This window comes from Syngnathus scovelli, chromosome 9, assembly GCF_024217435.2.
Source record: "Syngnathus scovelli strain Florida chromosome 9, RoL_Ssco_1.2, whole genome shotgun sequence".
NCBI classification, from domain to species: domain Eukaryota; kingdom Metazoa; phylum Chordata; class Actinopteri; order Syngnathiformes; family Syngnathidae; genus Syngnathus; species Syngnathus scovelli.
Genome location: NC_090855.1, coordinates 8,250,053 through 8,264,884, shown reverse-complemented (window position 1 = coordinate 8,264,884; position 14,832 = coordinate 8,250,053). Strand labels below are relative to the sequence as shown.

At 41.4% G+C, this 14,832-nt stretch overlaps 2 protein-coding genes and 2 long non-coding RNA genes across 7 annotated transcripts; 3 read left to right on the top strand and 1 right to left on the bottom strand.

Moving 5' to 3' along the window:
* Window positions 1-17: 17 nt before the first annotated feature.
* On the top strand, window positions 18-1,937 carry LOC125974932 (uncharacterized). The gene is made up of 2 exons (XR_007483788.2): window positions 18-863; window positions 1,142-1,937. It is a non-coding gene; the product is annotated as an uncharacterized lncRNA (long non-coding RNA).
* On the bottom strand, window positions 1,307-10,384 carry LOC125974931 (uncharacterized). Of its 2 annotated transcripts, XR_011087349.1 has the most exons (4): window positions 10,186-10,384; window positions 6,418-6,549; window positions 6,239-6,327; window positions 1,307-1,432 (listed from the first exon to the last, which is right to left on the bottom strand). It is a non-coding gene; the product is annotated as an uncharacterized lncRNA (long non-coding RNA). The 2 variants fall into 2 exon arrangements; XR_011087348.1 differs by lacking the exons at window positions 6,239-6,327; window positions 6,418-6,549; window positions 10,186-10,384 and adding exons at window positions 2,151-2,282; window positions 2,472-2,775 and having other exon boundaries at window positions 1,308-1,432.
* LOC125974926 (uncharacterized) lies at window positions 2,684-6,992 on the top strand. Of its 3 annotated transcripts, none has more exons than XM_049729876.2 (6): window positions 2,684-2,878; window positions 4,915-4,986; window positions 5,082-5,200; window positions 5,287-5,335; window positions 5,420-5,514; window positions 5,609-6,992. In XM_049729876.2, the coding sequence occupies exons 1-6, from the start codon at window positions 2,834-2,836 to the stop codon at window positions 6,267-6,269; spliced, it is 1,041 nt and encodes a 346-aa protein (XP_049585833.1). In that variant the 5' UTR covers window positions 2,684-2,833; the 3' UTR covers window positions 6,270-6,992. The 3 variants fall into 3 exon arrangements, with proteins under 3 accessions (XP_049585833.1, XP_049585832.1, XP_049585834.1); XM_049729875.2 differs by lacking the exon at window positions 2,684-2,878 and adding an exon at window positions 3,186-3,617; XM_049729877.2 differs by lacking the exon at window positions 2,684-2,878 and adding an exon at window positions 3,186-3,622.
* A 12-nt stretch (window positions 10,385-10,396) lies between the features above and the next one.
* Window positions 10,397-13,884, top strand: LOC125974921 (potassium voltage-gated channel subfamily S member 2). Its single transcript, XM_049729864.2, has 2 exons — window positions 10,397-10,790; window positions 10,970-13,884. The coding sequence occupies exon 2, from the start codon at window positions 10,972-10,974 to the stop codon at window positions 12,409-12,411; it is 1,440 nt and encodes a 479-aa protein (XP_049585821.1). The 5' UTR covers window positions 10,397-10,790; window positions 10,970-10,971; the 3' UTR covers window positions 12,412-13,884.
* The last annotated feature ends 948 nt before the right edge of the window (window positions 13,885-14,832 follow it).

Genomic DNA, 14,832 nt, shown 5'->3' with positions numbered 1-14,832 from the left:
CCTCACCATAAGCCCTCCAAAAAGTTGCAGTAGTAGTCCGGCGTTTCTAGGGAGAAGCGTAGCACTTGAACACGATGAGCGTAATTCGGAGTGTCAGTGAATGCCCCATAACCCAAGTGCGGCTGTTACTCGACTGTGTAGGTTAGATCGCTATTAATCAATATATGAAAAACTAGATTGATTATTCATAGTTTACTATTGTGTAAATTGCAAAGTAACTTTAAATATTTATTTTTAAATCGGTTATTTGGAGACCTTGTGGATGTGCTTTGATACAGCAAAATGTTTAAAATTGGAGAAAATAAAAATAATAAATAAAAATTGGTTGTTCATATGCACAGTTAATAATTAAAATAATAGTTTATTATGACAGTTGCAGTTACAGATGTTGCCACCTACTGGGCATCTCCAAGGTGACAAACGTTTATCACGTTTATCACGTTTATAAAAGCAAACAGTAAAAAGGGGAGGAGACATTGAAATTAGTTCCGTTTTGTGCTTCCAACCAAACACGATTTAAAAAAAAGACAAAAAAAAGTGCCTCATCAAGCACCACCATAATGACCAACATTACAATACAGTAGCGGCCTAACTGGTCATGAAAAAAATATGAGATTTTATCCCTGAAAGCTATATCTAATTGTAACTGTATCATAACATTATTGGCAGTTTTAAGAATAGCACTCACTGTACTTCATTAGAGGAAAATGGAAAAACAAAAACAATATTGCAATCTCTGTATATAATAACATGCTGGATTAAAAAACATTATTAACAGATTGAACATTTCATTCAATTATTCATTTGCAGTTGGCGCGGTAAAGGACTGGTTTGCACAGGTGCCTGAAAGCCTGCATGGAAGGGTAAGTGAACACTAAATTGTCCATATGACATGTGATTGTGGGTGTAAATTGTTGTTCCTTCTGGAGAACATGATGGATGAGTTCTTTTCAGCGATGCTTTAAAAATCCCCCTACTTCTTTTGGAAACATCTCACAGGTACAGTTATAAAGTAAATGAGAGGAAATTATAAATATGTCGCTTTAATTGTGATGCATTTTCAGTTCATCCTGTAATAAGACCACAATCAGCCACCTGACACTCTAGATGGGCTTCTAATGTTCTCACTTACAATCAACAGGTTTTTCAGTGTCTGAGTCCTCATCGGCCCTTCCATTTTGGGAAGCTCATCTGCAGCTGAATGGGTGAAAGAGAAAGGCTCATCTAAACAAGCGCTGCCCATGAAACCATGTCATGCGTCCAGCTGCAGCTCTGTTCTCTGGTCAAAGAGATAAAATGAAAAAATACGGCGTGCCCTTTCATGAGCTCACTCAGTGATGCAGCTTTATTTCTGTGCTTTTTTTTGATTTGCTGGTGTTAGCCATGCTATTATGGAAGCTTCATCCTCTCAACATTAACAGCTCCTGATGGCCTGTGAACAGAAAACACATTAGGTGTTATGGGTGGATCTACAGATGCAGATTATATTTAGTTTCTGTAAAGTGTACTTGTAGTTGTAATCCTTTGTTACGTTCACTGCCCTTCGCAAATCAGTGTGAATCTGCCACTCATTATTGTCTTTCTTTTAAAAAAAAGATTATTCTTTGTGCTCTTCAGAGTTCTGAGTCTGCTGGCTCCCTTTGCTTTAATAACCAACACCCATTTGATGGGATTGTTGTGGTGTGATAGCAAAGAGTGACCCTAAGAGCACAGGCTCCTTCATTTCACTTGTCAAACTGACATGACCAAACATATTCCCCTTTTTATTTACAGTTTTTAATATTCTCTCAAGATGCTCCAGGTTAATAAATTGGTGTTGGTGGACGATCAGAGTGAGCGTTGACTGGCAGATTTTATTATGCATTTGGGCAGTGACAGTTTCCCTGTGGCTATGGAGACAGCTTGACATCACACCAAATAAAGGGTTCCAAATATGACTGTTCTGTGACCTTCCTGACTGAGAACAATGTTGGTGGGTAAACATGAGGAAATGCTTAAGAGTGGAACAACAGTGAGGCAGCGTTTAAATGGTAGCAATAACAGGCTGAATAATGTGGAGTTGACAAAAGCAAGCAAGGGAAAGAGTGAGGTTTTGTGGAGAAAAGCTCAGGAGCAGCAAATGTAGTCGACGTAAAAAGACTCCTACGCACTCTTTGTCGAGCCTACGCCTCTGATTTTGAAGGAAAGGAAAACTTCATTTTCTCTCCTCTTGGTCTCATCCTCAATCTGACATTTTTATCTCCTCCTAATCTTTCTCTGCATTCTATTATACAAGACTGCTCCTGTGTGTTCAGGACATGGTGAAAAGCACACAGATTATTATTTTCTTTTCACTATTGTGTTATGAGTTATAATTTGTGCACCTTAAAAATAATAATAATAAAAAGTAAAATACTAAATGAAGGATACAATACAGCATAGCAGTATGAAATGTAAAAGCTGAGGGAAGCAATTAGAGTGATCAGACTTACTGTAAATCCTAATCATCTTTATATAGATTTAATTTACATGCCCTACATCCTGGTATCGCCCCAAAGTAATTGCGACACACTGGTGGATGATTCATAATTACTGCAAAATAATTAAAAAATGATGAGTACTTTTAATGATGTACCTGTGCTCATCATACAAACCCCCCAACTGAAATCTAAGTGAGGGATACAGAGTGAGAGTTGTGATGTCATGGAGAAATGTGATGTGACTATTATAAAGCAGCTTTATGATTAAATGCCTTTGAGAAGAATGAAATCTACATTGCATGATGAAATAGTCAATTCATTTCTCTATTTTGAACCTGACCTTACTCTTTGAGCCATATCGCAGAAAAGTATCAATGGATTTTATAGATGGAAGTATAGGTGTCTATAGACCCATCATGGTATGTTGCTCACTTTGTGCTGGACTCTCTTGCTTTTTTATTCATGTGGCACCTTTCCAGATAGTGGCAACAGATTGGAAGTATGCCTCGTTTAACTTTCCCCTTAAAGCCTCCCAAAGTATCCTCCAGGAATTTCTAAAACTAGGGCAATTTCTAGGGACGTTTTAGCCAAGAAAACTATCATGTCACGGAAGATTATGCTCAGAAAGCCCACTAACTAATAGCAAGATGTAATCCCAAAATCCCCGACTAGTTCCTTGCCCATGATCATCTCAAACATAACCAGATAAATAAAACAGACCCCTTGGAGCCCAGTTTTGTTCTCATGGGATCAAGCAGCGGACTTCCTCACCCTCTATTAGCCCAGGACCCCATGGGCCAGCCTGCTCCACAAAACACATGGCTAAACAAATTTCTTTCATCCACCAAGGACTACAAGTCCATTTCACACTTTTACTTAGTGGCATTACCTTGTGAGCCCATGTAGGCATACAGAGGAACCTTGAGTTAACGGATTTTTTAAAGGAGAGAAAATAGAGATCAGTGCATACAAATTGGCCCTTTGTATAATTGTTGTCTGTTGTTTACTGATGCTGTGGCGCAAAGAGACTGGAACACATTTTTTCCAGTTTGTCTCCATTGACTATGGCATCCAGAGGTGAAAAAGGAAGCACGCTAACCTCATATGATTCAGAAATGTGACCTGCTGCATGGCATTATTTCTCCCAGCACCAGCAAGGTGAGGTAAGATAAGTATTTTAAAAATTCACTTTCAAGCTTTTTTTAAAAAATATTTATTTTGCAATAAATTTGAACTGTACTGTGTGTTTTTATGCAGTGAAAATGCACAAGGCTATTTTTAGTCATGTTTTTTTTTTCTTGGACACAAAATTGCTTCAGGGCGGCTCGGTGGCGCACTGGGTAGCACGTCCGCCTCACAGTTAGGAGGGTGCGGGTTCAATTCCACCTCCGGCCCTCCCTGTGCGGAGTTTGCATGTTCTCCCCGAGCCCACGTGGGTTTTCTCCGGGCACTCCGGTTTCCTCCCACATCCCAAAAACATGCTTGGTAGGCCGATTGACCACTCCAAATTGTCCCTAGGTGTGAGTGCGAGTGCGAATGGTTGTTTGTCTCTGTGTGCCCTGCGATTGGCTGGCAACCGGTTCAGGGTGTCCCCCGCCTACTGCCCGATGACGGCTGGGATAGGCTCCAGCACGCCCGCGACCCCCGTGGGGACTAAGCGGTTCAGAAAATGGATGGATGGATGGATGGACAAAATTGCTTCAATTTAACGCATAATGGGCTTGAACGGACCACCACTCGCCTCTCATCAGTTAAATCAAGGTTCCACTGTAGTCATAAATTCCCTAAAAGGCTTTTTGCTGGAACACACCTTCCTATCCTACATTGGTACACAATTTAGAACCAATTTCATTGCCAGACCATACTGTATATCAAATTGCCACAACACATTGATATGGCACTTCAGTTAAAACAATCCAACAACATTTAAAATGTCTCCAGAAAAACCACGTCCATGCCCGAGTTCATGCGTAAAGCAAAATGAGATCATCTCCCCAAAATTGACAAAGGCCTCAGTTAAGGCAAACAACAGGTTGAGCTGCACTCTGCCGAGTTGGGAACTGATTTATAATCCTAATTTTCAAAGAGAGTCATGGCCGAGGAGTGTCCAATATATTTTAGGATTAAGGTTTCTCCAGATCACCACCAGCCATCAATTATTGTAATACGACCATCAAAGTGCCCCAGCTGTGTAATGGAATTTAAATCCAAAGGGTGTAAGGCCTCTTTGAGAGCTAGATAATCAAAACTTTTTCTTTTTTTGCTGCAAAAGCACAAATAGTCATAACATGTCTTTCAACGACCCACTATGTATATATCCTTCTCATCAGCTGCAGAAAAACAACACTACCACTGTCCACCGCTGTTTGACTTTAAACCCTCCACCAGTGTATTTTCACACCCGGGTTAAAATACAACAACAACAACATGACATCTTTTTAACCTTACTTTATAGATGTTTTTTGACTCTTCTGCATATAGAAATGCTCTAACGACTTGTTGGAACTTCCAAACTTATATGATGCAGGTAAGACACAAAATCAACATCTCAATTCTAATATGAAATTGTGACAAGTTAAGTCACCAAAAAAAGAAGGTGTTTTGTTTTTTTCTCCCCATTAGATTGGACTGTTGACAGAACTTTTGAGACTTCAACAGAACAACCTAATCCCACCTGAGGTAACTACTGAAACAATGACTGAACTTCTGGTGGAAGAGACCAATAAATCTCTCAAAATAAAGTAAGTTAGATGGCACCTAAACTTTACCCATGTTGACATGATTCATTGTAATAAAGAAACCAAAAAACATGTTCCTGCATTTGCAGGCTTTGGGAGTTTGAAGTTGAAGAATGTTTTGAGGCATATGCCAAATTGGTAAGATTATACAAGCTTGAAAAACATTGGTAGTCTATGCAGTTAACAGAATGTTTAGATCATTCTGCAATCTTCTCTTTTCAGACATTTGAGGTGAACACCAGCATGAGGATGCGAGACATTGAGTTTGAAGCAAGGAGGCTCCTGGACTCTCCTGAGATGGTCCCTCCTCAGTTAAAGTCAGTGTCTCTTGATGCACATTCATTATCTGTTCAAGCACATCATTTGTGCAGTAAACATACTAATACACTATTTTATGATTATCACCCCCAGACATCCTGAGATTATCAACAAAGCTCAGCAGTTGGCGGGGAATTTGAAGCAGCAGGATGCTACCTGTGCCAAGATCTGGACACTGTATGAGATAGTGATAGAGGTGCTTCCAAAGGTCCTGCAGGGCTTCTGGTTCTCTCCACCAAAACCCCATTTTAGCATGCCATCCCTGTATCTCAGCAAAATGGCTGTCGGGGTGACGCAGGCTGTCCTGGATTTTATCTCCTTACCATTTTCCATGAATATCTATATCCACTTTTCCAAGCTCATGAGAGACAATGTAGTCCTGTCTATCAAGGATAAAGTGAGTCAACTTTTCCCATTGGATGAGCAAGCAAATACCAATCCTGGTTTTCAACCGGAATTGCTTAAAACAATCACACATGTCGCAGTGAGAGAAATCTGCCTGCTTTCTCCTTTCTTCACTCCTTTCTTACCTACCCCATCTGTACCATTTCATGAGCACTCTCCAAGCACTGTTTTACCATTATATGATGAAGACCTGAGTGATGAGTTCATCGAAGAACCAAATTCGGCTCAATCAACTTTAGCTCTTCTCCTGTCAAGTGACGAAAGTGATATTGAGGAGGAAAATACCACAAATGAGACGACAATCAATATAGTTTCTACCTGGTTGAGGAAAAAAATCTGCTGCTGCTGACTATTTGTCTGTGCACATTGAAGAAAGAAGTTTTGTTCATTTGGCTTTAGCTCTTCTCCTGTGAAGTGAAGACAAATCATGTTAGGCAGGATAGTCTCACAAAGAAGACAAGCAAATATAGGGTGTGTTGGGAAATTCATTCTGACACCTGAGAATGAGTTTTTTCAAAGAGGCAAAGTGCACCGTGTCCCCCGTGGAAATGTCGAGCGGGTGCACAGGCATTTCGTTTTTGGTTGAGCACGCATGCTCGGCGTGATGCGAGTGCACCCATATTTTGTACCTGGTTGAGGAAAAAAAACAAAAACTACTGATTTCTATCCTGTTAATTCAATGCATTCAAATTTACGACATTCATTCATTCATTATGCGTCTAGGCGAACCTTCTTTTCTTTTGGTTATTTCCTAGACTATAAAGCGCAGGTAGAAAACAGTGTTTGCGGCATTGTGTGCTATTGTCTGAGGGAACGCCGCCGACTCAGCCAATTGAAGTGGTCCAGAGAGAGCTGCACGGTCTTCAGGTCATTTAGATGCAGGAGATCGGTGCGCAAAGTCCATTTAAAAGGAACTGCTAGATCTCCACTATTGGATGATGTAAAGTTGGCCACAGTGAATAGGCACTTAATTCTAGATCGCCTTCCATCCTTGCTCGTGTGTCCATGTGTGAAAATGCACAACTTATTGGAGTCAGATCAAATAGGGAGAAATTCTCTAATCCCATTAAAATATATTTGACATAACAACTGTAAAATGTGGTTTGTTTATTTTTAAAAGATAATTTTCCCTTTAGCTGATTAAGAAAATTTTGATTGCCAGCTCCTTGTTGGGGTTTTGTATTATGTTTTTGATTGTATTTTTATTGGTGAAGATGAATTGTGACCTGCCAAGACAGTTCACTCAAACATTTGAGCAGATCAATACAAATCCAGTGTCAGAATGAATGGATCTAAAATTGGCACTTCATTTGGCATGTGATCCAATTTCTATCCAGCAAACTGTACGTGTGTGAGGCAACAATAGATTCCACTTTCCTCGGTGTGCTCTCAGATATTGCATTAAGGAAAACACAATTTAAATAATCTCATCCAGCTATCATTTAAGAATTCGGTTTTGAATGTTGTGACCTTTTAAAAGCATTCAGAAATGCAGCAGTAAAGACGTGTTGCTGCCTACAAGGGGATTAGGCTGCATCGCCATGCACTACAATTGGATATATAGTACGCAACATTTAATCAGCATCATATAGAATTTGAGGTAAACACCGCGAGGATGATAATACCCTAAACACTCAATAAGAAACATTCCCACACAACCACAGATGAATCCTATGAGTGAAGGGGATTAATAGAGAAAATCTGCTATCCTCCAACATTGCGGTTAAGAGTGGTTTCAAGGCTGTTGTTAAGCTTGGAAATACCTCCAAACTGTCAGTGAGAGGATAATGTGATTCTCTAGAGCCTTACAATAGCATCAAATACCATCCATTCAAGTTCCATACCACCGCCAAACCTTCTTGGAAAGGACTGGAGCCAGTCCCATCTGATTTAGTAAAACCCAAAGCCAGATTTGAAATTAAAACGTCCTTGGTGAGAAGCAGCAGTGCTACCGACAAACTGCCAAATGCACACTAATTGGTAATGTTGTATAGAATGGTCCATAGATTTAAATAAATGCAAGTTGAAAGTAATCCTTTTATCAATTTAAAATTTTTTCACCCTTGGTGGGCAATTAAAAAAAATAAAATAAAAATAAGAAGTTGTATTAGAGGGTTTGCATTACGGAAATTAGTCACATCCCTGAAAATTTTGAGGAAATGTACCATTATAAATGATTAGCAACATTTATTTGCATATTTGTTATTGTTTCATTTGTTTCCCAACACAATTTAACGTTTCTCTTCAGACTTTAAGATGATGCCTAGTTTCGGTGGGATCTTAATTATGGTAGTGCTCTGACCAGCATCTGAATTTCTCAAAGCTTTCCTTAAGGGCAGGTTTGTCATCATTGCCTTCAATCGTGGAGAGTTATTATAATCCATCAGTGTCTACTCAATAATGACTTTAAAGCACAAAATAGAATAGTTATACCGCCTAATATTATGTATATTCAAGTGACTATAAACCTCTGAGCCATACTTCTTATTAACAGTGACAAAGCACTGAGCATAGTACAAAATGCTTGCTGTGACTTTATTACACAGTGACCTTTATTTAATACAGTATATCCTCTATACTCTATGACATTCACATAAGACAATCTGGTGTTTGTGTTTCATTAAAAGTATTATGTAACTACTTCTGTGAGGGATTTCTTGTTATCACTGACATGGTAAAGTGCTTTGAATACATTACCCTGACTGCTTTTAGTGCATGTTTCATCTGTCATTTAAGAAACCATCCATCCATTTTATTACCCCACTAATCTGGGGTCTGGTTGACGGGGCAGTGGTTTAAGCGGAAATACCTGACTGCTGATGCTGTAACCAATCAGCCTTTCGATCTCCTGCTTCATTCATCCCTCTCTCGTAAACAAGGTCGCAAGATAAAAACACCTCTGCTTTGGACAGGATCTCTAAACCAGTAACCTTTTGGAGAACCACTACGTCAGATCTGAACTACATCTATCTGCAAAAGACAAGGACATAATACCGAGGTCACCAAATTGGACGCCTGAATCCCTCGATTGCATCTAGAAATTCTGTCAGTAAAGGTAATGAACAGACTCTGTGACAAAAAGGCAGTCTTGGCAGAGTTCTACACTCACTGGAAATATATGTGACTTATGACTTATGATATTCCTATAGTTGGAACACACCCTCCAGACGGCCACCATAGTCTTCCCAAGTCTTGGGCTCTCCCCAATGTCCACACAATGTTCCAGGGGCGGGTCACCAGGACAGCCCCACATTATCCAGAATTTTGAGAGCTGCGACTTCAACTGTAGCAAGAGGCTAGCCAGCCTCAGAGTCCAAAAACTGCTTCCAAATAGGAAGGCACATCGCTGGAATTGAGCAAGTCTATTCTCCCCATCGACTCACAACATCCTGAGTTGAGGTTAACAGTATTCAGTCTCCGCTACACATAACATCAATGATGCACGGCTTCCTTTTGTGACGCCAGACGGTGGACCAGAATTTTCCATGGCCTCACCAAACTCTCATGCCGGATATCTTGTGTCAATGCCCATCAAAGCTTACCCTGCCAGTAGCCTTGAACTGCCTCCGCAGTTTCTTCTACTCAAGCACTTTCACATCTCACCATATATTTCCTACAAGAGCATCGAATACTCCCAGCGGCGCATGAGAGTCTCCAGCAGGAGTACTCTGCAGCAACAGTCATGACACATTGCTCTCTCAAAAGCAGAGGGAGGCTACCCTCCAGTCAACATGGGTGGAGCAACACATCGACTTGCTTCTACTCATCAGAGTGGTGGGTTAGCTGGAAGCCTATTCCATCTGATTTTGGAGTAGAGGAACGCTGCAGGCTGGACTTGTTTCCAGCCAGTCACAGGGCCAACAAAAATATAAATGCAAAACGTTTCATAAATACCTGAGCTCGAAGATCTAAGCATTTTTTTATGTACACAAAATGCATATCTTTCAAATATTGCAAACAAATCTGTCTAAACTGACAATCCAAATACCTCACAGATGTGACATATTAAGATGCTGATAAATTATGAATTGAGTTACTAGCTTGGTCACGGAATGAAAAAAAGCTCTGAGTCAATTGTTGTCTAGCAATCACAAATGCTCTTGGAGGGCATTTAAGGCCCTCAAGCTGTAGCTTTCCCATCTTGTTCTTTTGACCGTGGCCATTGCATGTGACAAATGTGTCTGCTCTCTTTGCTTGCTTTTTCTCTTTTATGATAATGGTTGGATTTACTAAGATGCCTGCCCCACTGTCTATATGTTTACTACCTGGTCAGTGGTGACTCCTCTTAAAAGAGCCGATGTCCTCTCATCACCGTGTTGTTGAAAGTGGAGGGAGGTGGGCGGTGCAGTGGGAGAGCTACGTGTTGCTGCGCAGCAACAGATAGAAACGAGATGTTGGAGAGAGAGAGAGAGAGAGAGAGAGAGAGAGAGAGAGAGAGAGAGAGAGAGAGAGAGAGAGAGAGAGAGAAAGCCAGAGTGAGTGAGAGTGAGAAAGCAAGAGCGAGGGGGATGGAATAGAGCGAGCCAGAGAGAGGAATCCCCCTGTTCAAACAAAAGCAGTTGTCAGGGCGTGTGTCTGCCTGCATGCGCTCATAGCCCAGACCTATCCGAGGCTGTGATGCTGCAAGCACAGACGGACTATTTTCTTGCCTATTTGAGAAAGGAGTGTCATTTGTTTTTGTATGGCTGCATCTTCACATTTGGCATCACTCCCCTTTGGAAGAGTTCATCCCAATCAACGTGACTGAGACGCGCCTGCAGTTTTCCAGGAAATACATGTTCATTTGTGCAATCTAGGGGGACAACTTGGCCACAAATTGACAGGATGCCATCAGTGGAATCATCTGTCGGGATTTGGTGAGCCGATTGCGGTAAGTTCTTTGTTTCAATGTTTGCTTCTAATTCTTGTCAATACGTGTGAGGGGAACACGTGGTTGTACCGTAAATAGATGATGGTTAATTACAAAGCACAAGCCAGCAAATAGTTCACTTACATCAATGTTTCTATTGAGACTTTTTTTCTTGGATTTTTCTTTGTGTGCATGCTCAGATATGACGGGTCAGGCCCTGAGGGAACCTGGTGGCAGGGGTCCCGCGGGGGACAATGCCGCTATCCGCATCAACGTGGGTGGCTTCAAGAAGCGTCTCCACACAGACACGCTGTCTCGGTTTCCGGAGACACGGCTGGCGCGTCTTCTCCAATGCCGGTCCAAGGAGTCCATATTGGAGCTGTGCGACGACTATGATGACGCAGAAAAAGAGTTTTACTTTGACAGGAACCCCACACTTTTCCCCTACGTGTTGAATTTCTACAACACGGGCCGGCTGCATGTCATGGCCGAGCTGTGCATCTTCTCTTTTAGCCAGGAGATCGAGTACTGGGGCATTAACGAGTTCTTTCTCGACTCTTGCTGCAGTGGCTCCTACCACTGTCGGAAAATGAATCAAGACCGGGAAGAGTGGGAGGACAGGAGTGACGAAGGAAGCACCACTTCCTCGTTCGACGAGCTGTTGGAGTTTTACAATGACGCCACTAAATTTGACAAGCAGCCGCTGGGGAGCATCCGCAGGCGCATTTGGTTGATATTGGACAACCCAGGCTACTCTGTGGCCAGCCGCGTGATCAGCATCTTCTCCATCCTGGTGGTGCTTGGCTCCATTGCCACTATGTGCATGAACAGCATGAGCGAGTTCAGCCTCTTAGACGCTGAGGGGCAGCCCAAGGAAGACCTGCGCTTTGAGATCGTGGAACACTTAGGCATCGCCTGGTTCACACTGGAGCTGGTGGCCAGGTTCGCAGTGGCCCCGGACCTTGTGCACTTCTTCGAACTCCCGTTGAACGTGATCGACTTGGTGTCCATACTTCCCTTTTACTTGACGCTCGTCATCAACCTGGTGGTGGAGAGCAGCCCGGCGCTGGCCAACCTAGGCCGCGTTGCTCAAGTGCTGAGGCTCATGAGGATTTTCCGCATTCTGAAGTTGGCACGCCACTCGACCGGGCTGCGCTCCCTGGGGGCCACCTTGAGAAACAGCTACAAGGAGGTTGGCCTGCTGCTTCTCTATCTCGCGGTCGGAGTGTCTTTCTTCTCTGTCATGGCATACACGGTCGAGAAAGAAGACAGCGAGGACCTGTCCACCATCCCAGCGTGCTGGTGGTGGGCCACGGTGAGCATGACCACCGTGGGCTACGGAGACGTGGTACCCTTGTCCATTGCGGGCAAGCTGACAGCCTCGGCCTGCATCCTGGCGGGAATCTTAGTTGTAGTGCTTCCGATCACACTCATTTTTAATAAATTCTCCCAGTTTTACAAGAGACAAAAACAGCTGGAGATCGCAATGCGAAGCTGTGACTTTGACGAAGGTATCAAAGAGGTGCCCTCGGTCAATTTGAGGAACTATTATGCGCACAAAGTCAAGTCTCTTATGGCCAGCTTGTCAAACATGAGCCGGAGTTCACCCAGTGAGCACAGTCTGAATGAGTCAATACACTGAGGGTGGTCCTTTGGGCACTGGCCCACGTACCGAAGCATCTGGCGTTAAAGCCCTATCAACTTCCATCATGTGGGACACAGGGTTGTGGGAAATTAGAAACACTTTCCATGGCAATTTGGATGTGTTTTGCAATTGTAGAGTGATGAACTGGAAATTTAGGCTACTGACCATGAATTTCATGCAGTTATAACAAAGAACGTTTTGTTTTAGATGTTTTCTTTATTTGATGCTTTATAGAAAATTGCTTTGTGACTGCAGCTCATATGTTTAAAAAAAAAAAAAAAACTTACTGCAGCTCATATGTTTAAAAAAACAAACAAACAAACAAACAAACAAAAAAAAACTAACACTATATAATATGAAGGCAGCACATTGATCTAGGGGCCGGCCCAGAGTTCTGAGTTTGAATCTCAGATTCGGTCTTTCTGTGTGGAGTTTGCATGTTTTTCGGGTGTACTCTGGCCTCCGTATATGCAGGGCAGAGTAAGTTAAATAGAAAATCTAAATTGTCCATAGGTGAGAATGGGTTTTCATAGTTATTTATGTGCCTTGTGAGTGTCTGCTGATCATCTAGCCCCAAAGCCAGCTGTGATAAGCTCATAAACACCAGTAACCTTAGGAGAAAAAGTGGGATATAAATGAATGCATTTCAAACAATCATCTTGAATACTTTGTTTTAGATATTTTATAGTATGTATTTATTTTTTTACATATTATCAATTCTTTGTAGGAAAGTTCTTTTTTGCAGCAGCCACACAGTAGTATGTGTAAAAGTGGTGTCAAAATGCAAAGTAAAACATGCTTATATACAATTCTGTAAAATCTGTAACTGTCAAAAATCAGACCAGGGTGTACAAGTGGGCAATGATGTACTCGCATTCTGAAAACAAGTCATGTCTGTTTTATCTCTGAAAAAAACAAAACTGAAACTGATTATTATGTTTTTAAATTAATTTTAATTCAGGGATAGAATTGCACCCGTTTAAGTCAGGTGGTTTTAATATGTTTTAAAGACATCATTTGTGTGGATAACTACAAAAAAAAAAATACATTCATGCTAACAGATAGCCTAATTTTCAGTTTATTCAAGTGATTTGTTCTCAATGCCCATATCTTTCCATGGAAAGTATTCAACTTGAAGTTTTGCAACCTTTTCTCCTCTTCTCTGTAGCTGCGTGCAATAATCTTCGTGTCAGTTCTCAGTGGAAATAACAGAAAATTTAGTGCCGTCTGAGTATATCATCTCACCGTGGAGAAACCGTGTTTGACAAAAACATTCAGTGAAAAAGACTGAAAATGCCGTGGTCGTTTTTGGTCAGTATATGTAGTCCAGCCTTCAACTACTTGTTAAATCTGAAGTACACTGTAAAAGGTGTGATTTTAGAAAGAGTCAAACTCGACATTGTGGTTTTGCAACATTGTTACTTCAGATGTCTGTCATGCAAAGTGGATTAAACAAAAGAACTATGTTAATTGTTTTTTGTTTTTCTTCATGTGGATTATGTTTAGCCTAGTGGTACTTATTAATCAAAGACGAACAGAGGGACATTTGTATTGGTCTATATATGTAGTTCAGGGATGGCACTACACTAGGTACTATCATTCGATGAGAAATCTGTGTTGGTCCAAGTTAAGCCTCTCCAGCATATTATTTCATATTCTAAAATATATTTCCAAGTTACTTCCTCAGCTCCTTTATCTATTTGTCAAGTCTCCCTATCGCCCTAGGAGTGAAAAAAAATCCTGGAGCTGTGCTTGGAGCTGAATGAGTAAAATGCTCAGATACAAATAATTCATACTGTACACAAGCAGGTTTGGGTTTAAATCGGAATGTTTGGGTTTGAATCTTAGTTCAGACATAAATAGCTACAACTGTTCAGGTCACGTTAGGTTAAAAGTCAGATGGAACAGGTAGAAATACTAAACAATACAGGTTCCCAACTGAAATAATGGCAGCATTTTGAATACAATATTAAAGGTAGTTGCAAAAAAAATAATCTGTTGGTTGGCACAGAGGACCATTAGAAGGTCACCAAGCTTCCTTGCAGCTGGCACAGGCTGAACTCCTGATTACTAGTTCAGGAAAATGAGGGGATCGGTCCAATGTCATCCAAATATAAGTGTATGTAGGTCACTGGTACTCCTGAGGAGGAAGATGGAAACGTCTCACCCCTCCCTTCTCCCCTTTGGTTTGTCTGCACCATTATCCTCTGACAGTAGCGACAGTTAAGAAGAGAGCTTAGCACTTGTTTGACAGTTGGCACACAGCTAAAGTCGACTACACATAATTGGGCCTAATATGAGCCTGTTCTCCTTTCTGATCAAAGTCAACAAAGGCCCCATTATCAGATGTCTATCAAAGATTATTGTGATTATTTATCCTGTGGTATTTACGGTCACAAATCTTGATATGTGTGGTCA